At 37.1% G+C, this 24,620-nt stretch overlaps 1 protein-coding gene across 1 annotated transcript in view; it reads right to left on the reverse strand.

Moving 5' to 3' along the window:
- Positions 1–237: 237 nt before the first annotated feature.
- The window catches only part of LOC139121004 (galactosylceramide sulfotransferase-like), a 47,390-nt gene continuing 23,007 nt past the window's right edge, over positions 238–24,620 (reverse strand). Inside the window, exons 2-3 of the mRNA XM_070685582.1 lie at positions 2,855–3,004; positions 238–1,622 (exon numbers count right to left, since the gene is read on the reverse strand). Coding sequence (XP_070541683.1) covers positions 542–1,622; positions 2,855–2,964 — 1,191 coding nt within the window. The 5' untranslated portion in view covers positions 2,965–3,004 and the 3' untranslated portion in view covers positions 238–541. The remainder of the gene's footprint in view (positions 1,623–2,854; positions 3,005–24,620) is intronic.

Genomic DNA, 24,620 nt, shown 5'->3' on the forward strand with positions numbered 1-24,620 from the left:
TCTCCGGACTTAGGAGTCGATGGATTAGACGGGGTTTCACCCTGTTTTGGAAAGGCTCAAAAGCAGGAAAGACAAAATGATGGTTTTGATTGTAAGGGAGTACAAATTCATTTTAATATTATAGCAACCATCAATTGCGTAAATTTCATTTCAGCCATAAATTGCACCGCCGGGTACAGTTTCCAGCGCGCTCCGTGCGTTCTCATAATTCTAAAAATACATTTAGGCAAATCGAAATGCGTACAATTCTGTTTTAATGTCATTATAAATTTTACAATCATTTCCTTTATTTATGAAATGAATAAATCCGTAATACCCTTCTCAATAAAATGGTTATAGATACTCAGGATTTAGAAAAAACAATGCATGCTATAGGCCATGTGAACGTTTTCAAACTGTTATAGTAGTATATCGCGATATATTGCTATTATTTGCGTCTCTCGATCAATATGAGCACTGCGTTTTTGCCACCAAACTGATGTAAAACGAAATATATTTGACGTTATAATCTCAAAATATGCAGCAACATCGACAATCTCTATTAACTTGATGATGAATTATTTTTCATTTGTCGTTTGCGTAAAACGGCTGTGCCGACATCTGCATCCCAGTTCATAATTTTGCAATAAGACGTTGCATTCTTTTTTAACATGGTAACGTTACGACGGTGTTGGTACGCTATCTTATGACGACCTACATCGAGACAATCTGATCTAATATCGTCCAACATGCGTCTTAGTTTTCTAAGGTCGTCCTGGAACCCAGAACCATACTCGGCGACTTTTCTCCAAAACGTGGCATTGAAATGTTTGTAAAGTTTGTAATCTGCTTTGTTCCATTCTAAAATTTGCTTTGATTTCCAGGCGTCCAGCGAAAATCTCAATTTTCCAGATCGTTTGTTCTGTAAGATGTAAAGTATATCATCGAATTTCCAGCACAATAACCGTCTCAGTAACAAAAGAGATTCGTCAAAATATTCAGAAATCATTACCAGATCGAATTCCTTTGCAGCAGCGTCGATAATTTGCCCGACTCTGGTGTCATTGTCAAAATCCTTAGCTTTTAACCCAAAGTCGAATATTTGCCTATTTCGTAGAACAACTTTCAAGTTTTCCCTGAGGCTGTTATAGTGCCTCTTTGGATCCATGAGAAATACTGATAAGGGATCTCTACTGCCATTCATAGAATCCTTTCGGAGAGATTTTATTCTCGTTGCAGCTTTGTAAAATCCAAATGTAGATTCGAATTGTGATACTGGGTGTCGGATTATTGTCACATATGTGGCATTATGGATTACGGCGGCGAATTCCGACTTGTTGAAAGGGACATGGATTGCATGGACGTCATAAGTACCATTGCTGCTTGGCAACGGAGGTACAGCTTCCTTCATCATGTTCCTGTTGAAAGGTTTCACTCTTGAAAAAACTGGACTTTTCAAAGGTAGCACGAAGGATAAATTGTGATAATATCCATATCTCATCAGCATTGCTGATACTGTAGTGCTTGCCGTCTTGTAAGTTTTCAGGAACACGATTTTTGTCTTGGGTTCCTTACACGGAGCGTGTTTCACTGCGAAAATGTCACGATACGCTTGTATCTTGCGGAGAAATGTCGGAAACGATCTGTAATGAAAAAAGAACATTTGGTATGAAGATTCTATAATAAACAGGTGAGAAAAAACGAAGTTTCTAGTAAATCAATCGTGCTATTCTACAAAGTAAGCTGAATAGTATTTGCTTGTCAATGTAGTTTGCACGGTATTTTCTTATTTGATTTTTGTCCAATCAGTGTTAAGTACACATCTTGCTAGGACACTAAAGTAAGCCTTGCAAGTCAGCTATACGTTTCTTTAAAAAGATTCGATTTAAGCATTACTGTTTAAGAACCAGAGGTTAAATACTGGTCGGGTGATATTATCGAAAAAGAATTTCTGCTAGATGCATTGTTGATTAACAATGATTGAAACAATTCAAATTATTGGATGGGCTATGTCAGACACAAATTATTTGAGCATTTGTGAAAAAATAGTGATAGACTACTACTGAAGTTGAATAGTTCTGTTTTCATTATGCTTTGTTACTGATATGGCAAATCATGTAATCATGCAATAAAGGGAAATTAACGCCACACTTCGTTCATATCTTGGCTGTTGGAGTTTGTTATATGATTATGTGTACATTGTAAGTGTGTAGTATGTTTGGCTGTTTTGTGCATAGAATTGTTTAGCCATGGCGAACAAGAGACTGATGTAGCGGTAACCCGCGAGTCTATGTACGAACATTCTTTCACTTAGTTCAAGTAACTAAATAAAGTCATTTCACTATATTATACTATACGCTTGCTTATGACATTCAATATTTGACATTTGATTATCCTGAAATTTGCTTCAATATCATACAAATAAACATTTTAAGACTCATAGTAGATAGTCAGGATGGAATAAGAAGACTTCAAAGTCTTTCCACAAACTTCATAGGTAACAGATACAGACAGCGGCTTAGTAGTTGAGAATACACTTGAGCGATGATTTAAAGATCGATCTCTCTATAACACTGGCCGTTTACCAGGACCTAAACTTCTTTTACAATAAGATGAATCATCCTGAACACGATTGGAACTAATTTGGGATAATTGGATTTTCATATTGGATTTTCATATTTTCATATTAAGCCGTATAGCTTAATGTTGCGATATTATGAAATACTCATAAAACAAGTGTCTAACTGAAAAAGAAAAGTAGATGAGGTTACATTTTAACATTGAAACGACATTACCTCATCATCCAATTATCCAAAATTAGTTCAAATCGTGTTCCTGACACCTAAGGTAAATTATTAATAACCAGGAAACTTACTCTATCACTGGCATCGTTTCTGAGATGTACATGACGGTAATGATCAAACCAACAAACGTCAACATGAAGTATACATTGACGACCAACCGGACGTTAGTGCATTTCCCCATTATCCGATAATGATCGAGTTCCGCCTTCCTGTTTGCTAGTCTATAAAATAAAAAAAAATCTTTAACTGATTTTTGAGAAAGCTATCAATAACAACTTTTTTTTCTAAAAATGGAATCATCCTGAATAATTCCTGTAATCTTCTTTTATTGTATTCAACATCAATGCATAATTTTGCTTACTTAAGCGTAGAGATAGCAGTGGTTAGCTCTTAATTAAAGAAACATGTTCCAAGTAAAACATGATTACGAGGAAATGTTCAATATATGTTTGTGCATTGAAAATTTTCAATTACAATTTTGAGAATTATATTGTGAGGATCGTATCTATCAACTGCATTTGCTAGTTCTACCATGACTACCGAGAATGCGAACGTTCTCGATTCGCATCTGGGTTCAAGATGCACCTTATATGGATAACTCGTACTTTGTACAAAAATATAACATTTTCTGTCCTATTTCTGTCTGGCCACCACTGATATATGAAAATACATGTAGGTTCAAATTATAACACCCTATCCTTTGAGTTCACTGAGTTCTAGAACTGTTGTTCGGATCCTTGCCTTATCACTTGAGATAATATTTCCGAACGAACAGTGCAGTATGGATTCTGAATCACTGTGACTCTTCATATAATGTTGGGTGTCGTTGAGGGTGAAAAAATCAACTTCACAACTTGAATCTGACCACCCCTCCAGAGATATAATAGTGCAATCCTAAGTATATGTTCGGTATCTACATATATTCAATGCCTCTTTTCCCTGAGATCATATTATGACGAATCTTCTTGTCACAAAGCATATGTAATGCAGCTGACAATTAGAAGTTATCAAGAACCTTTCTTCCATCATTTTGTAATTCCTTATTGGAATGAAATCTTTCTTTAATGCTCTTAAGTTTCAATGTAATCTTTCTGATAGTTAATTTGATAATTACCATGCTACAAACGTGTTTGCCAGAGACCACAGCTGCTACATTCCATACCCAAGCTGTTATAATCCATACCCAAGATGTGAAGATGCTATCAGTTTTCATACACCAGCCAATGAATGTATGTTTGGAAATCATTTGGCAATAATTAACTAATCAGGTGAACATTAGCATTGGTATAAGCATTAGTTAACGGTATAAATGACCCAATGAGGCTTCCGAAGGTTAGAATGAGCTAGAGCTGGACCTGAGCTTACAGACTGCAATAAAGAAGTCATGCCGTAAAGCTGCACCTGTGTCAGAGTATATGTATATATGAGTATATGTACCGGTATATGTAGAAGTTAGAGCAGACCATCAAACGCTACCACTTCATGACAACATATAGGATCAGTCATAATGATGTAGAAATGTTCACAAAGGACTGGTCAGTTTCTTAGGGGATGGGAGGCGGCGGATTCATACGGGGTTTACCCTGTTTTTGACTTTGGCGATGGGCTCACCATGTTAATGAAATGCTCAATGAGGGTGAGGATAATTTTAATATTACAACAAAGGATGACCATAATAAGTTGCCTAGCGTATACTGGATACCAAAGCTCCACAAAACACCTTACAAAGCTATGTTTATCGCAGGATCTTCAAAATGTTCAACAACAGAGTTATCGAAGATACTGACTTCTGTTCTTTGTACTGTTAAACGGGGACTTCAAGCATACTGTGATGTTGTCTTTTCTCGGAGTGGTATAAATCAAATGTGGATATTAAAAAATTCGAAGGAACTCTTGGAAAATTTGAAATCAAGATCTGTTTCAAAAATAACATCTATTAAAACTTTCGATTTTTCCACATTGTATACCACAATACCACATAATAAATTGAAAGAACGCTTGAAAAACATCATCAACCAAGCATTTTTCTACAAAAACGGTTCACGCCGTTACAAATATGTGGTATTAGGGTATAATTCTACATATTTTGTAAAAAATATTACTAACGTTAAAGAGTTTTATACCGAAAGAGACATTATCAGTATGCTTGATTTCCGCATTGACAAGATATTGGTTGAATTTGGAGGACACATTTTCCAACAGTGTATAGGAATTCCCATGGGCACTAACTGTGCTCTCTTACTTGCCGACTTATTTCTGTTCTCATACGAGGCAGAATTTATCCAGAACCTTATCAAGCAGAAAAAGGTCTCTGTAGCTCGTACTTTCAACCTTACATTTAGATACATAGACGATGTTATGTCATTGAATAACTCTGAATTCAGTAAATATCTCGCTATGATTTATCCTCCAGAATTGGAGATTAAAGAAACTACAGAAACGGCCTCTTCTGCTTCATATCTGGACATTTTACTTGAATTTGACTCTAATGGTCACCTTTCTACTAGGCTATATGACAAGAGAGATGATTTCAACTTTAGTATAATCAATTTTCCACACCTCATCAGTAATATTCCACATTCACCTGCTTATGGGGGTATACATTTCCCAGCTTATTCGATATGCAAGAGCATGCAGTTCATATGGTGATTTTGTAGAGAGACATGGCCATCTCTCGTACAAACTGTTAAATCAAGGTTACACCAGAGCAAGACTTGTCTCTACATTCAAACGGGTTTTTTTTGGTAGGTATCGCAAGCTGGTAGATCGACAAATGATCACTGATGGCATCGTTGACATGGGGCCTTAGTTAGTGACCACTACCTATATCTGACTTAGAGATTGATATATGGCGGGTGCCACATGTGGGGCAGGATGCGCTTACTATTTTCGAAACACGTGACATCACTTCTTGGTCTTTTGGCTAGAGGTCCATATATCTTTCTTTCATGAATTTGACTTTGTTTGTGTACCGTCTATTTACTGTCTGTTCTGTGCTGTTTTGTGTCTATGTTTACAACTATTGTCTTACAAATTTTGACCTAGTGATAGTGGATTATGGATTGGTATGATTGCGATTATTTGAATTACAACACGAGGTCATACTTGCATAAAATTCATCGTACTATATAGCCACGAATTTCATCGTTCAGTTGCATTTTTCGGCGCGCTTTTCGGGCGCATAACTATAATATATCAGACATATCCTTTTCAGTGCGGCCTTCGGGCGCATAGCTATACAACACTTGTCATTTCATTGCGATTGCATGTCATCTTCTTTTTGTAACAAAATTTATGGTCATATAATAACTGGTGACCTAAACACCGTCACAAACGATAAACTTCGCCAGCTGTTCCAGTTGGGCCCTAAGTATAGTGAGCCACCCATTATAAACTTGAACTATAATTCAAAAATAATTATGCATACTGCCGAAGCTTACGCAAAGACGTTGGCCGGCTTAGAAGAAGAAGATATTGAGTGTCTCTCTGAATGATTACGCACAGCCAGAGATAAAGTTCGATCACACATTTCACATCATCGTTCTTCAGGCATTGTCATCATCACCCCATCTTCCTTTGATGGCTTCACCATACGTGAATGTCTACATGCACTGCATAATAGATATGTTGTTGTTCCTACAGATAAGGCTTCGAATAACATCATTTTGTCAGCAAACAATACTTCATTCAGTGTTTGATGAATGAACTGAAAATTTATTCAGGTGAGAGTATTATACCACCTTCTGTCTCTCAACCTCATCTAAAGAGGGAATATTTCAGATTCATTCATCAGTATTAAATGGCATCAAGCTGACAAATGATGACAAGGTTCTACCTTGACTATATTGGATTCCAAAAATTCACAAAAATCCTTATAAACAACGTTCCACAGCTGATTCCTGCAGATGAACAACCGAGCGCTTGTCTCAACTCTTGACCATGATTTTATTCACCATATCTGGTCTGGTAAGCTTTTGTTACGAGGTTTATGAAACAAGTGGAATAAATCAGATATGGACATTAAAGAAGTGTAAAGAATTATTGAATACTTTAGAAACCCACAACAGCATGTACAGCTTAATCTCCTCACTTGATTTTTCTACACTGTATAGCACAATCCCGCACAACAAGCTTAAAACTAGGTAGTAATCTTTGCTTAAACAAGCCTTCTTTCAATGAATGGCTGTAGTAGGTATGAATACATCGTTCTCAATCACAGCTCAGGCTAGTTTAGAAACAACGGTGATGCCAAACGCAAATACTCACACAGGGAAGTAATTATTGGGTTAGGGTTAGGTTAGGGTTAGGGTTAGGCTTAGGCTTAAGTTAGGGTTAGGGTTAGGATTAAGTTAGGGTTTTCAGAACGATCAAAGAGTTTTTCCTTTCCCCACGTAGGATTGTTTGCTATTTTGTACTCTTTTCAAAAAGGCTTTATTTTTCTAAAATCCCTGCAAATTACCAAAGTTATTTAAAATTTTCTCTGCCATAGGATTTGTGTCGAACATCGCCCCATAACGAAATTCATTCGTTTTTATTTTGGTTTATGCTAATAAAATCATAATTAACAAGTTCATTTCATTTGTTTTGCGGCAACATCCCAAGAATCAGGTACTCTTCTTGCTTACAGAGACTGGCTGCCAAAAGACACTTCCATCATAGAGATCCGAGTTTTGCACATTTCCGGTGTTATTGAAGTTAACCTTTGACCTTTGCGTCCAATTTTTTAGGATATCTTAGTAATTTGTAAATAAGTGTTTTGTGGAATTTGAACAAGATACGAGTTCAGGAAGATCAACTAAAACCCAACCCTAATTCTAACCCTAACCCTAAAATTAGGGTCGGGATTCTATAGCTTAAGTTAGGGTTAGGGTTAGGGTTAGGGTTACACGTAATTCTCTCCTCTCTATGACATGGAGTTCTTCCTGCTTGTATATTTTTTTTTGCGTTTCTTTGTGTGTATATGTTTGTGTTTGTTTATTGGGTTCGGAATATAATTCTTAAGTGGGGGTAAGGGCTAGGGTTAGGGTTAGGGTTAAGTTAGGGTTATAAGTATTTCTGATGGTGAGGATCAGGATTCTATAGCTTAAGTTAGGGTTAGGGTTAAGGTTAGGGTTAGATTAGGGTAAGGGTGGGCTTAAGTTAGGGTTATTGTTAGGGTTGGACGTAAGTCTCTCCCTCTATGACAGGGAGCTATTCCTGCTTGTATATTTTTTTCTCTGTTTGTTTTTGAGTATACGTTTGTGTTTGTTTATTTGTTATTTTATATACAATAATAGTGAAAAGCTGTTTTGGTTGTAATTGGCAATAAAGAAAAGTTTATGTATTCATTTATTTGTAAATTTGTTTGATTTTATCTTTGTTTGTTTATATGTATTTCCGATGGTTAGGGTTCGGAATCTAATTCTTAAGTTGGGGTTATGGCTAGGTTTAGGGTTTGGGTTAAGTTAGGGTTAAGGTTAGGCTTAGGCTAAAGTTAGGGTTGGGATTAAGATTACGTTAGGGTTAGGGTTAGGTTAAGTTAGAGTTAGGGTTACGCTTAAAATAGGATTAGGGTTAGGTTAAAGTTAGGGTTTTCAGAACGATCAAAGAGTTTTTCCTTTCCCCACGTAGGATTGTTTGCTATTGTGTACTCTTTTCAAAAATGCTTTATTTTTCTAAAATCCCTGCAAATTACCAAAGTTATTGAAAATTTTCTCTGCCATAGGATTTGTGTCGAACATCGCCCCATAACGAAATTCATTCGTTTTTATTTTGGTTTATGCTAATAAAATCATAATTAACAAGTTCCATTCATTTGTTTTGCAGAAACATCCCAAGAATCAGGTATTCTTCCTGCTTACAGAGACTGGCTGCCGAAAGACACTTCCATCATAGAGATCCGAGTTTTGCACATTTCCGGTGTTATTGAAGTTAACCTTTCACCTTTGTGTCCAATTTTTTAGGATATCTTAGTATTTGGTAGATAAAGTATTTTGTGGAATTTGAACAAGATACGAGTTCAGGAAGATCAACTAAAACCCAACCCTAATTCTAACCCTTACCCTAAAAGTAGGGTTAGGTTTTCTAGCTTACCAGTTTCCGATTGAACTCAAACTAACTTTATCTTATCTTTTCGATGCTTACTAACGTCATTCGTGTGCAAAAACTATGGAATACTGACGTTTAATCCACGTTTTTCTAAAAAATGTGAAAAATGACTCATTTTTAGCCTGCACCGGTGTCTTTGAACTTCGACCTTTGACCTCAAAATTTGCATATCTTGTACATTGTTACCTTAGCAACCAGTTCGGTAATTTTGGTTGACGTCTTTGCTCATAAAGCGAACTCTTGACACAACCCTAACAACATCCGTATTTGGGCCAAAAGTTCGGGCATGTGTTAGGACACTAAAATTCAAGGTTCTGAAAATTCAATTATGCACGACGGGAATGACTCAAAATTTGCTCAGTAAACTTCAATTGATTCAATTTAGACGTGATGAGTGCAAAATTTGCAGAAATCGATCGAAAAATGTGACTTTGGTAGTACTGATTTCTAAGTATTTCCGATGGTCAGGGTCAGGATTCTAAAGCTTAAGTTAGGGTTAGGGTTAGTGTAGGGTTAGTGTTAAGTTAGGGTTAGGGTTAGGGTTAGACGTAATTCTCTCCGTCTATGACAGGGAGCTCTTCCTGCTTGTATATTTTTTTTGCGTTTCTTTGTGCGTATATGTTTGTGTTTGTTTATTTGTTATTTTTATTAAAATAACAACGAAAGCTGTTTTGTTTTTATTTGTCAATAAAGAGCAGTTTGTTTGTTCATTTATTTATAAATTTGTTTGTTTTTCCTTTGCTTGTTTATTTGTATTTCCGATGGTTAGGGTTGAGAATATAATTCTTAAGTTTGGGTTAGGGCTAGGTTTAGGGTTAGGGCTAAGGTTAGGCTTAGGGTTAGGGTTAGGTTAAGTTAGGGTTAGGGTCAGGCCTAAGTTAGGGTTAGGATTACGTTAGGGTTAGGGTTAGGGTTAGTGTTAGGGTAAGTTAGGGTTAGGGTCAGCTTAAGTTATTGTTAGGGTTAGGTTTAAGGTAGGGATTTCAGAACGATCAAAGAGTTTTTCCTTTCCCCAAGTAGGATTGTTTGCTATTGTGTACTCATTTCAAAAAGGCTTGATTTTTCTATAATCCCTGCAAATTACCAAAGTTATTTAAAATTTTCTCTGCCATAGGATTTGTGTCGAACATGGCCCCCAAACGAAATTCATTCGTTTTTTATTTTGGTTTATGCTAATAAACTCATAATTAATCAGTTCATTTCATTTGTTTTGCGGAAACATCCCAAGAATCAGGTATTCTTCCTGCTTACAGAGACTGGCCGCCGAAAGACACTTCCATCATAGAGATCCGAGTTTTGCACATTTCCGGTGTTATTGAAGTTAACCTTTGACCTTTGTGTCCAATTTTTAAGGATATCTTAGTATTTGGTAGATAAAGTATTTTGTGGAATTTGAACAAGATACGAGTTCAGGAAGATCAACTAAAACCCAACCCTTATTCTAATACTAACCCTAAAATTAGGGTAAGGTTTTCTACCTTGCCAGTTTCCGATTGAACTCACAGTAACTTTATCTTATCTTTTAGATGCTTACTAACGTCATTCGTGTGCAAAAACTATGGAATTCTGACGTTTAATCCACGTTTTTGTAAAAAAATGTGAAAAATGACTCATTTTTAGCCTTTAACGTTGTCTTAAAACTTTGACCTTTGACCTCAAAATTTGCATATCTTGTACATTGTTACCTTAGCAACCAGTTCGGTAATTTTGGTTGACCTCTTTGCTCATAAAGCGAACTCTTGACACAACCCTAACAACATCAATATTTGGGCCAAAAGTTCGGGCATGTGTTAGGACACTAAAATTCAAGGTTCTGAAAATTCAATTATGCATGACGGGAATGACTCAAAATTTGCTCAGTAAACTTCAATTGATTCAATTTAGACGTGATGAGTGAAAAATGTGCAGAAACCAATCGAAAAATGTGACTTTGGTAGTACTGATTTCTATGTATTTCCGATGGTTAGGGTCAAGATTCTAAAGCTTAAGTTAGGGATAGGGTTAGTGTAGGGTAAGTGTTAAGTTAGGATTAGGGTTAGATGTAATTGTCTCCCTCTATGACAGGGAGCACTTCCTGCTTGAAATTAATTGCATTTCTTTGTGTGTATATGTTTGTGTTTGTTTATTTGTTATTTTTATTAATATAACAACGAAAGCTGTTTTGTTTTTATTTGTCAATAAAGAGCAGTTTGTTTTATCATTTATTTATAAATTTGTTTGTTTTTTCTTTGTTTGTTTATATGTAATTCCGATGGTTAGGGTTCAAAATATAATTCTTAAGTTTGGGTAAGGGCTAGGTTTAGGGTTAGGGCTAAGGTTAGGCTTAGGCTTAAGTAAGGGTTAGGGTTAGGATTACGTAAGGGTTAGGGTTAGGGTTAGGTTAAGTTAGGGTTAGGGTTAGGCCTAAGTTAGGGTTAGGGTTAGGATTACGTTAGGGTTAGGGTTAGAGTTAGGGTAAGTTAGGGTTAGGGTCAGCTTAAGTTATTGTTAGGGTTAGGTTTAAGGTAGGGTTTTCAGAACGATCAAAGAGTTTTTCCTTTCCCCACGTAGGATTGTTTACTATTGTGTACTCATTTCAAAAAGGCTTGATTTTTCTATAATCCCTGCAAATTACCAAAGTTATTTAAAATTTTCTCTGCCATAGGATTTGTGTCGAACATGGCCCCCAAACGAAATTCATTCGTTTTTTATTTTGGTTTATGCTAATAAACTCATAATTAATAAGTTCATTTCATTTGTTTTGCGGAAACATCCCAAGAATCAGGTATTCTTCCTGCTTACAGAGACTGGCCGCCGAAAGACACTTCCATCATAGAGATCCGAGTTTTGCACATTTCCGGTGTTATTGAAGTTAACCTTTGACCTTAACTTTGTGTCCAATTTTTTAGGATATCTTAGTATTTGGTACATAAAGTGTTTTGTGGAATTTGAACAAGATACGAGTTCAGGAAGATCAACTAAAACGCAACCCTAATTCTAACCCTAACCCTAAAATTAGGGTTAGGATCACGTTAAGGTCAGGATCAAGATGAGGGTCAGGGTTAGGGTTAAGGTTAAGGTTAGGGTTAAGTTAGAGCTGTTTATTTTTCTATTTATATATTTATTAATATATTTGTTTGTTTGTTTGTTTTTTGTTTATATATATTTCCTATGGTTAGGGTTGGCAATATAATTTTTAAGTTTGGGTTATGGCTAGGGTAAAAGTTAGGAATAAGTTAGGGTTATATGTCATTCCGATGGTTAGGGTCAGGATTCTATAGCTTAAGTAGGAATAGGGTTATTGTTAGGGTTAGGGTTTGCGTTAGGGTAAGGTTAGGGTAGGCTTAAGTGAGGGTTAGGCTTAGGTTAGGGTTTTCAGAACGATCAAAGAAATTTTCCTTTCCCCTCGTAGGATTGTTTGCTATTGTGTACTCTATTCAAAAAGGCTTTATTTTTCTAAAAACCCCCCAAAATTACCAAAGTTATTTAAAATTTTCTCTGCCATAGGATTTGTGTAGAACATCGCCCCCACACGAAATTCTTTCGTTTTTATTTTTGTTTATGCTAATAAAATCATAATTAACAAGTTTATTTCATTTGTTTTGCGGAAACATCCCAAGAATCAAGTATTCTTCCTGCTTACAGAGACTGGCTGCCGAAAGACACTTCCATCATAGAGATCTGAGTTATGCACATTTCCGGTGTTATTGAAGACAACCTTTGACCTTTGCGTCCAATTTTTTAGGATATCTTAGTAATTGGTAGATAAAGTGTTTTGTGGAATTTGAACAAGATAAGAGTTCAGGAAGGTCAACTAAAACCCAACGCTAATTCTAACCCTAACCCTAAAAGTAGGGTTAGGGTTTCTAGCTTGCCAGTTTCCGATTGAAGTCAAACTAAGTTTATCAGTTCGTTTCGATGCTTATTAATGTCATTGGTGAGCAAAAACCATGGAATTCTGACGTTTAATCCACGTTTTTTTCTAACAAATGTGAAAAATGACTCATATTTAGCCTGTACCGGGCTCTTTGAACTTTGACCTTTGACCTCAAAATTTGCATATCTTGTACATTGATAACTTAGCAACCAGTTCGGTAATTTTGGTTGACCTCCTTGCTCATAAAGCGAACTGTGGACACAACCCTAACAACATCAATATTTGGGCCAAAAATTTGGGCACGTGTTAGGATACCAAAATTCAAGGTTCTGAAAGTTCATTTTTGCATGACGGGAATGACTCAAAATTTGCTCAGTAAACTTCAATTGATTCAATTTAGACATGATGAGTGCAAAATTTGCAGAAATCGATCGAAAAATGTGACTTTGGTAGTACTTATTTCTATGTATTTCCGATGATTAGGGTCAGGATTCTAAAACTTAAGTTAGGGTTAGGGTTAAGTTAGGGTTGAGTTAAGGTTAGGGTTAGACGCAAGTCTCTCCCTCTCTGACAGAAAGCTCTTCCTCCTTGTATATTTTTTTCTGCGTTTCTTTGTGTGTATATGTCTGTGTTTGTTTATTTGTTTTTTTTTATTAAAATAACAGCGAAAGCCTATTTGTTTTTATTTGTCAATAAAGAGCAGTTTATTTATTTATTTATATATTTATATATTTGTTTGTTTGTTTGTTTGTTTTTTATATAGTTCTTATGGTTAGGGTTCGTAATATAATTTTTAAGTTCACGTTATGGCTAGGATGAGGGTTAGGAATAAGTTAGAGTTATATGTAATTCCGATGGTTAGGGTCAGGATTCTATAACTTAAGTTAGGGTTAGGGTCAGGGTTAGGGTTAGACGTAAGTCTTTCCTTCTATGAGAGGGAGCTCTTCCTGCTTGTATATTTTTTTCTTTGTTTGTTTGTGAGTATATGTTCGTGTTTGTTTAGTTGTTAATTTTAACAAAATAACAATGAAAAGCTGTTTTGTTTTATTTGTCAATAAAGAGCAGTTTATTTATTCACTTGTTTATATATTTGTTTTTTGTTTATTTGTTTGTTCAAATGTATTTCCGATGGTTAGGGTTCGGAATCTAATTCTTAATTTGTGGTAAGGGTTAAGTTTTGGGCTGGGCTTAAGTTAGGGTTAGGGTTAGGGTAAGGTTAAGTTAGGGTTAGGCTTAGGCTTAAGTTAGGGTTAGGCTTAGGCTTAAAGCCCCCACTCAATTATCAGATTTATCTAATATAAATATTATTTCCTAGATAAAATATTCAATTGAAAACAAAAGAATGACAAACTGTTAATGGGCTGTTGACATATTTGCTAATATGAGAACCAGGGATTGAGAAGGGCGCCTTTAAGTTAGGGTTTTCAGAACGATGAAAGAGTTTTTCCTTTCCCCACGTAGGATTGTTTGCTATTGTGTACTCTTTTCAAAAAGGCTTTATTTTTTCTAAAATCCCCCCAAAATTACCAAAGTTATTTAAAATTTTCTCTGCCATAGGATTTGTGTGGAACATCGTCCGCACACGAAATTCATCATTTTTATTTTTGTTTATGCTAATAAAATCATAATTAACAAGTTTATTTCATTTTTTTTGCGGAAACATCCAAAGAATCAAGTATTCTTCCTGCGTATAGAAACTGGCTGCCGAAAGACACTTCCATCATAGAGATCTGAGTTTTGCACATTTCCGGTGTTATTGAAGACAACCTTTGACCTTTGCGTCCAATATTTTAGGATATCTTAGTAATTGGTAGATAAAGTGTTTTGTGGAATTTAAACAAGATACGAGTTCAGGTAGGTCAACTAAAACCCAACCCTAATTCTAACCCTTACCCTAAAATTAGGGTTAGGGTTTCTAGCTTCCGAGATTCCGATTGAACTCAAACTAAGTTTATCAGATCGTTTCGATGCTTACTAACGTCATATGTATGCAAAAACCATGGAATTCTGACGTTTAATCCAAGTTTTTCTAAAGAAATGTGAAAAAATGTGAATCGATCTTTGGATGTGCAACTTTATACGCATTTTAACCAGGACGATCACTCCACATTGTCTATGCGTGTCCGTATTCTTTAAAAAATATACCATCCAACCAACAGCCCCACACATAGTTCACCATTCCGTAGACAGAGAGAATACCACTGGATTAGACAGTTAGGTACCGCAATGCCTTATGGTTGTAATGACAACATCAAAGATATAGGCCATCTCTCAAGTCCTGCTTGTTCAGAAAGGCCTTTTTGAGTCTTCTGTCCGTAGAAGATGTAGTCATATAGGCGTTACCATCGGCCTAAATTTGACGCATATACCCCCAATTGCCATGACAAATTTCATGAACTGCTTCTTTTATTGCAGAAGCCTTTGGGTCTCCATCACATTCGTACTTCATTATTTGCTCTTTCCATCAAGGACTTGAGAAGGTTGCATGCCTATGCATTGGGATTGTCTTTGACAGATCCGAACAAACAACCGTACAGACTGGTCAGTATTATTGGTGATATTGCACTAAACAGACTATACAAGCCTGTTCGTGCTGAACCTATGACTGATGATCATCGTCATTTCATACATCTTCCATTTACTAACAAAGGAATTGATGCCATTAATATCAGCAATATACTTCACAACAAAAAGGTTACATCAACTATACCTGTATACTCTAAGAACCAGTCTGTACCTATTCTGTCATATCAATACATAAAGACAATCTCCAATAAAATATTCAATTACAATAAGGCATTGCAGCACTTAAAAATTGATGAATTCCTTCAAACACCGGCATCCTGTGACTGCTCTACATCTCCCTTCAAATATACTCCAGTTGGCCATGTCATCACTGAACTTAGTTAAACATCATCACCTTCGTAAGATATTATTTTGTGAACCAAGTTCAGAGAACCTCGCAGGATCAACTTGAACTATAATTTTAAGATCATCATTGACTCTGTTGAAGAATATGCCAGAAAATGGGCTAAAAGGGAGGATGTAGAGCTGGACACACTGTCAGAATGGGTCAAATCTGTGAGGAAAATAGTGCAAGGCCGTATTGGTCGACGAAGATCACATGTTTGCAGAAGACCCTATTCTGTTTTTAAAGATCCTGATGCTGTTAAGTATTTGAATGATATCCATGATAAATATGTTGTCGTTCCTGCTGATAAAGCTGCCAATAACATTGTATTTGTCTGTAAGGAGTATTATTTTGAATGTCTTATAGACAAACTTGGTGTAACTAAGACCTCCACCAACTCCACTTACAGAAAATCAATGTTCAGCAAATCTGATGTTTTGGCAAACCATAAGTCATTCATGGATAATTATAATATTTCAACAAAGGATGACCATAATGAGTTGCCTAGCTTATACTGGATACCAAAGCTCCACAAAACACCTTACAAAGCTAGGTTTATCGCAGGATCTTCAAAATGTTCAACAACAGAGTTATCGAAGATACTGACTTCTGTTCTTTGAACTGTTAAACGGGGACTTCAAGCATACTCTGATGTTGTCTTTTCTCAGAGTGGTATAAATCAAATGTGGATATTAAAAAATTCAAAGGAACTCTTGAAAAATTTGAAATCAAGATCTGTTTCAAAAATAACATCTATTAAAACTTTCAATTTATCCACATTGTATACCACAATACCACATAATAAATTGAAAGAACGCTTGAAAAACATCATCAACCAAGCATTTCTCTACAAAAACGGTTCATGCCGTTACAAATATGTAGTATTAGGGTATAATTCTAAATGTTACTAACGCTAAATTGTTTTATACCGAGAAAGACATTATCAGTATGCTTGATTTCCTCATCGACAACATATTTGTAGAATTTGGAGGACACATTTGCCAACAGTTCACAGTAAGTGAGGCTACCCACAATTCCCCTTGATTTATTCACTCAGACATTTTTTGCTAAAGGCTTTTCCAATTTTATCAGTTTCTTAACAATTTTTAACTTACAATTTAAGTTCAGGATTATTTGTTTAAACTATGTTCCAAAATTATTGATTATGTTTAAAATTCAAGAGTAACTTGAATGAGAAGTCGATGTTTGGAGGTGCTAAAAATTGCACACTTGTCAAGATAAAGTTATCAGCAACTAAGATGGTCTGATCATACCATCTGTCAGACATGCAAATTTCCTTTGTTACGAACATTAAAAAAAATCAATACTCTTTCTTTTGCCAACACAGATGCAACTTATTCCCTTAGTTTCCTTGAAAATATTGTGTATGGCTGTCAAAAATTTACGTCGACAAAATTACGAAATTGCTATCTCCTCCGCGGAAAAGGGGTTGATCTTCTCATTATTCACAGTGAGAAATCAGAATGTTATAATCATCAGAACTATGTTGCCAGAATTTTGAAATATGGACCGAGTTGTTCTGTGTACAGAAGAAATTTGCTTCAGTTCAGAGAGTGATCTCCGTGTGTAGTGATCATGCAGAATTGTGAGTAGCCTCACTTACTGTGCAGTGTATAGGAATTCCTATGGGCACTAACTGTCTTCCCTTTCTTGCAGACTTATTTCTGTTCTCATACGAGGCAGAATTTATCCAGAACCTAATCAAACAGAAAAAGGTCTCTGTAGCTCGAACTTTCAATCTAACATATAGATACATAGACGATGTTATTTCAATGAATAACTCTGAATTCAGTAAATATCTCGCTATGATTTATCCTCCAGAATTGGAGATTAAAGAAACTACAGAAACGGCCTTTTCTACCTTATATCTGGACATTTTACTTGAATTTGACTCTAATGGTCATCTTTCTACTAGGCTTTATGACAAGAGAGATGATTTCAACTTTAGTATCATCAATTTTCCTCACCTCATAAGTAATATTCCACTCTCACCAGCTTATGGGGTATAGATTTCCCAGCTTATTCGATATGCTAGAGCATGCAGTTCATATGGTGATTTTGTAGAGAGAAATCGCCATCTCTCGTACAAACTGTTAAATCAAGGTTACACCAGAGCAAGACTTGTCTCTACATTGAAATGCTTTTTGGCAGGTATCGCACGCTGGTAGATAAATACAATATCTCTTCGACAAAAGATCACTGATGGCATCGGTGTCATTGGGCCGTAGTTAGTGACCACTTCCTATCTGACTTATAGATTGATATATGGCGGGTGCCACATTTAAGGCAGGATGCGCTTACTATTTTCGAAACACCTGACATCACTTCTTGGTCTTCTGGGCAGAGGTACATATATTTTTCTTTCATGAATATGACATTGTTTGTGGACCGTCTATTTACTATCTGTTCTGTGCTGTTTGGTGTCTATGTTTACGACTATTGTCTTACGAATTCTGACCTACTGTCATTGGATTATGGATTGGTATGATTGCGATTATTATATTATGATAATGACAAATTGTGTGATGAATTTTTCCCTGTGAGGGATGCAATGTATGGTACGGTGGTGCATGCCATGCCTACCGACACAGTTGTGTCCCTGTCTTCCCTGCGAGGGAATTGAAAGTGTAGTGACTGTGGTCACGATCACGGCCACGTGGGACGAATTTCTCCCTGTGAGGGATGGAATGTCTAGTAAGGTGGTGCAGGCGATGCCCACTGTTGCAGTATTTTGAGAGGAAACTTGTAGATTGAGGTGTGCTATTCTGAGACTGCCTTTCCTGTATGTGCTTACAGATGCGACTGCAACTGTCAGAGTTACAGAAAAAAGTTTGACGAGCTGGAGAAGTCTGCTAGTACATCGTCTTTTGAAGATGCTCTCCGAAAAGTCGTTCTCCACTTTGGTATGCCCGACCGCAATTTTGGATGAGTTATACGTGTTCTTGTAGCAATCGATTTCAGCCTGGAGCCATGCCCACTCAATTTGAAATCAACATTTTCATCTCATCCTCTTACTTCTCTGCAACAACAAGGAAGAGCAATTTGCCTAGAAAGTTTCCGAATATCTCCAACGTACACAAATAAATTCTCTGTTTACTCCTTATCGCAGCCATTTCCGACCCGACAGAAGTACGTCAAAACCTCAGTTGAAGTGATATATGATATCTGGGTGTTATTGGGCATATGGCGAAAGCGTGTAAAACAAAAAGTAGAATGTTGACAAATTTGTTCAGAACTGTCGTGTAATTTCTCAAGGGAATTGTCTCCTATTTTAAGTTTTCAGAAGATTTTTGAGCGTAAATGCACCATATGTTGTCATTTCTTGGTAGTGGTTCCCTTAGACAGGTGGCGATTATCAAAATCCGTTGAGTCACAGCTGCCTGCCATTTGCAGGATCCTGTCTGGGGTGCCCTCTGTAGGTTTTACAAGGGCTCTTAACTCTGAGATGCAATATACAGTTTATCAGTATTCAGCGACGGACAACTTTTAAATGAATAAGCTAGAGGGCTCTTTCCCCTTTTTCCCGGTTTGGCATTCTTAACTCTGAGATGCAATATACAGTTTATCAGTATTCAGCGACGGACAACTTTTAAATGAGTAAGTTAGAAGGCGCCCTAGACATTGATCGGAATCGCCTGTTCCTAGTATAGAAGCAGCTATGGCTGGAAGAAGTAAAGTCTCCCCTCACCTTCAGAAACTTAAATAAGTTTATTGAAGGAGAAGTAAATAATCACATGCAACTTGGTATTTGTTGACTGAAAATCTGACATGTAAATCCCATTTGTGACTACTATGTGCTACGCAGAGCAATGCATAAAAAAATTGGTGCAAAAGAAAGCTTTCACCGAAAAGAAAGGAAGAGGACAAAGCAAAGACTCTTCGATATCATGTGAAGAAGACGAGCCCCCTCTATCACCTTGATCCATATCTCGACAAGAATGGAATTGTTAGAGTTGGTGGTAGAATTCGACAAGCAAATCTTCCACGAGAAATAGCCCACCCTGTGTTGCTGCTAAAACTAGAAAATGTCATAAATTTAGTGATTTCTCATTACCATGAGAAGATAGGCCATCCAGGATGCAGCATGACAAAAATGAAATACGTTAGTTCGGTATCGGTTAATTGCGTCCACGGTCGCCATGAGATCCAATATATGGACATGTGTAAGATGCAGAAGGCTGCGGAGACCTACCCAATTACAGCAAATGTCAGATCTACAGAAAGACAGGCTAGAACCAGCCCCACCATTCACCTGCAGTGCAGTGGACTATTTTGGTCCATTCTACGTGAAGGAAAAACGAAAAGAAGAGAAGAGATATGGCGTGCTATTCACCTGCCTGAATTCATGCGCCAACTACATCGAAACGGCAAACAAATTGAGCACAGATTCATTTCTCAATGTGTACCGTTGCAATCCGACCAAGGAACAAACTTTGTTGGTGCAAAAAGAGAACTAGCAGCCGCACTAGCAGAGATGGATAAAGATAAGATTAGACAAGAGATACTGAAAGATAACTGCGATTGGATAAAAATTTGAAATGAACGTTCCCTACTCCAGTCATATGGGAGGAGTTTGGGAAAGAATGATCAGATCAGCGAGAAACGCCCTGACAAGTCTAATGGTAAAGCACGCCTATCGACTTGAACCCTCCTCGTAGAAGCAGAAGCGGTAGTCAACAGTCGTCCACTGATTTACGACGATGTGATTTTAGCTAACTCAGTGGAACCCCTTTCTCCAAGCCAATTAATAATTGACACTGAAGCCGAAGGTGGTTTTACCCCTCCCCTTCCAGGTAATTTACAGAGAGCAGATATGTACTGCCATCGTCGTTGGAGGTGTGTTCAGTATTTTGCAGACGAAGTTTGGAGAAGATGGAAAACTAAATTCTTACCAACCCAGCAACAGCAAAAAAGTGGGTTGCTACCACATCAAATCTCAAGAAGGATGATATTGTCTTGGTTGTTGATGAGAAAACACCCAGATGCCAGGGGCCAATAGCACGTGTTGTGGAAACCTTTCCAGGAGAAGACGGCCTTGTGACAAAAGTTCGACTGCGCATTGGACAATCAACATACCAATCCACAAGCAACTTGTTAACCGAGGCAGCCCCGTCGAGGAGCCATGATTTGATTTGATTTGTTTTGAATTTATTTGAGTCGATTACTCGATAGTATAGTGAACTTTGAAAGTAGCAAAATGACACACTTTACCTTTTCTTTTCCTTATTAGTTAGGGACCCTTTTGATAAGTTTAGGTAAATTGCTTCCAATTAAGGGGAGCCATGTAACGAATGACAATGGACACTGCATTGAGATGAACTGAATTGAAGTAGTTTGCATTAGAGCACCCTCTACATTAACCTTGAAACACAAGATCATTATCATGTTCTCTTGATACAATAGAATAAGTACACGCCTAAACGTGTACAAGCCTCAACATCGTTGTGGTACTTTGATGCCAAAATAACACATGAATTCACCCCTAACCCAGGAATGGAGGTGTGTATTAAAACAATCATTGACTTTGAGCTTTGATTAATTTATAGTTGAGTTTTTAGTTTTAGAACTTTCTGAGTTTTCTTGCCTTCAATAGTTCTAGACCGTTTCTTACATAGAATATGTTAATTTCTCCTACAGTTTTTATAGGAACTGTGTCGACTGAACCAATATATTCCCATAACAGTTGGTGAAATAGGTCCTAGTCTTCCTTCCAGCCGTTGTTTGGTCTGCAAAGCCTTAGAGTTTTGCGGTTAGATTCCTTACACTGGAGATCACGAATTGAAACACAAAAAAAATATTACTTTAATCATCAGATTTTTGAAATTGCGCACATCTTACCCAAAATATTATGTCAGATGCGATGATGTCTTACTCGTCACTTGCTAATTGGGCCAGCAAGAATGCGCCTGCAGGGATGCAGAAGAATATGAGAGTTAATCCACTGTGTAGGGACCGTGGTTAATCTTATCATACTTTATCGTCGTTAAATGCATTATATCTTACATGGTCTGGAAACACGGAAAATGTAATGATGAGTAGGCACAGTCTTCTCTTTTTTCACTGCAAGCTTCTTATTTTCATTTTCATTTTCATTAAAAATTACTTTTTTCATCCGTCAAACATTGCCGTAGTAGGCAACACTTAACTTTGTACTTAGGCAACCGACAAAATTAGACACTCACAGGTTAGTTCATGTGATCGCGGCAATAAATAATTCCGTCTCATTCCGGGTACAATATGTCCCCTCTCACGTTTTATTCATCAAATTTGTTGTCATGTACAAACTGACTCCGACGGCAATGGCCATATTGACCCCCCTTCAATATAGCCGTTGCCAAAGATGGCACATAGTTACATAACAGAATTCAGAGTTCATTCAAATGCAAATAATAATCAATATGACGGCCAAAAAATCTTTGTATGTTTTCATTTGCATTACTTCTTCTACAGACCGAAAATCACACCTGTACATTAGTTCAAACTCTGTTATTGATTGGTTAATTTTTTGTCCATAAAATTGTTTCCTTTATCTTTGCATATGCCTCCCAATAGATTTTTAGCCAGGCTGTATTATGGAAATTTATGAATACACGGATGTAAACAAAAAACCATCTATAATGAATTCAAGTTCCGGAAGTCCATGCAGCTTGAGTAGACACAGTGACAGACATTTGGTGATTGGAGTCATTGGTCGCGATATTTGTGCTTGCTTTTTAATTTCTGTCGACCGGCGTACGTAATGCCAATGCTTTATCGATTTGTTCCTACAGGTTCCAATATTATTCCGATGAATGGTAGGGGGCTTATTCTTCGTTGTCCAAGTCTCCTCAGTTCTCACATTTCACCGCTAATCATTGTCTTCATTTTGTGGATCCTCAAACCTTCGCCCACACCAACACCTTTGAAGGCATGTGGATGCATGCCATGCGAACTTGGATTGGCTTCACACCTTCAGACTTATTTCCAACTTGTCTTTATAGACTATTATGAGTTCATGTAGCGGAGGCGTTTCGGCGATAAAGCTAAGGCGTGGATTTTACTCGTTCAACATATTTCAATTCTCTGTCCTTCAAGTTTACAGTCCCCTTCATCGATTCATTGCAACTCTGCACATAACACCATATTATGCCAAATGTTTTGAGACGGTCTAAAAACTAATATCACGCCTAAGTTTACAACTCGGGAGGCCACTGCCGCTGATGTGTGACACTGGGAATGCACAAACCAGACGAAGTTCGTGCTAGTGACAATATATGCACTCTAAATCATTATACTAGCAGCAAATTTCGTTTGCTTTTGTACTTAATTCACTTCGTCGATGGGTGCAATTTTTATGTTACTTCCGTGGCATATCCAACGAATTGTTGTTCACGTTTTCATTTACAATAGCAATGAAATATTGCATTTCATACATGTTGAGTGATAAACCACTTTTATATAAAAGTGTATCCTGTCAAAAACGGAACACACACCTTTCGTTTCGTTAAAAGGCAGCAAATGACAAATTCAATAATAAATGTCAAACACAAAGTTTTCAACACATAAAACATCCTAAACAAGTGACAATTTTATACTTTCAAGGTGCAAATACAACAAATAATATGAAAAATATTCAAAGAATAACAAATCTGCACAACAAACACGACAAAGCAGAGAAAAAAATAAAGACAGGCAATAAAGCAATCAATGCAGAGGCATAAATTCAATAAAAGAAGGAAAATACGTAAAAGACTTTCAAATCATTACAAGTGAACATTATAAATTAATCAGTTCCTGCTTAGCATTATCATCCTAACGTTAATATGAAACATTGCATCCCTTTCTCGCAACTTGTTCTCGTGGAGTACAGGTTACAGGTAGTAGTTCACATGCTGGAGGTTCTGGGTTCAACCCCCGGCAGCTGGTAATTGTTGTTGTGTGAAAAAAAACGTAATTAAAAAATAACGTTTCGCTCTCCTTATTAAACAACCCTTGCCTTACTCATAGGTATCAGGCTGGCTGAAGAAAACATGGATAGAGTAATAGGATACTACAAAATGAGGGAAAGGAGTGAAGATAGCAAAAAATTGGGACCCTTCTTTTCAATCATTTCCCCCTAAGTTTCCAAGCCCCCATTCCTAACTCTTACCCCTAAAATAATTTATCGCCCCTTTTAGAACGTAACCTTTGACCTCATTTCCATAAGTACGCATATCTTTGACGTCATCAGTTTGTAGCTATACCACTTGTAAAATGGTGCCGAAATCCAAAACCAGCTCCAGCAGTCGCTACGTTCGCAGCCAAACATGCATCAACCAGGAAGAACAGATTATTACCGGGCCCTCAGCTCCCCTACACGTGCTTTTGCAGGTATGGCGCCCACCAACGTTAGTGGAGATGTGCAAACCGCAGGCAAAAAAACCCCGATCAGGTACGTGTATTTTCAGACTGAGCCGCGTATTGTGGATGCATTTTTGTGTCTTATCATATGCCTAGTTTCATGTACCCATGTAAACCTATGGGAAAAGGCGCTCTTACAGGTGTGTAATAAGTTGTCGTATCACGCCCAGGCACACTTTGCCCAAATAAGGTAGTGTGCGCGCTTTTTCGAACTTTTTCGTTGTCGTTGCTACGCGCGTTGCTATCCACGTACATTCCATTCGAAAGCACGTCAGCGCGAGATTCAAACCCGTTTCTATGCGCTTCGCTCGTAGTTTTGAAGCAAATTGTAGACAGTTCGAATCTTATTCCGATCAAAATTGGTTTAAAACAAGTGCTTGATAGTCTCCTCTCAATGTTTTGCTGAGAAAGTGTATTTTAACGAGCAGGATCAACTACTCATCTGTGCTCATTCTGTAGTGACATTGGCGTTCGCATAGAACAAGCTCGTGACGCGTTCCACAACAGAACAAATGACAACATCGTACATATTAATCCGCAAAGTTGCGTGGCTCATTTTTTTTTTAATTTACGCCCATAACTT

This window comes from Ptychodera flava, chromosome 21 (genome assembly GCF_041260155.1).
Source record: "Ptychodera flava strain L36383 chromosome 21, AS_Pfla_20210202, whole genome shotgun sequence".
NCBI lineage: Eukaryota > Metazoa > Hemichordata > Enteropneusta > Ptychoderidae > Ptychodera > Ptychodera flava.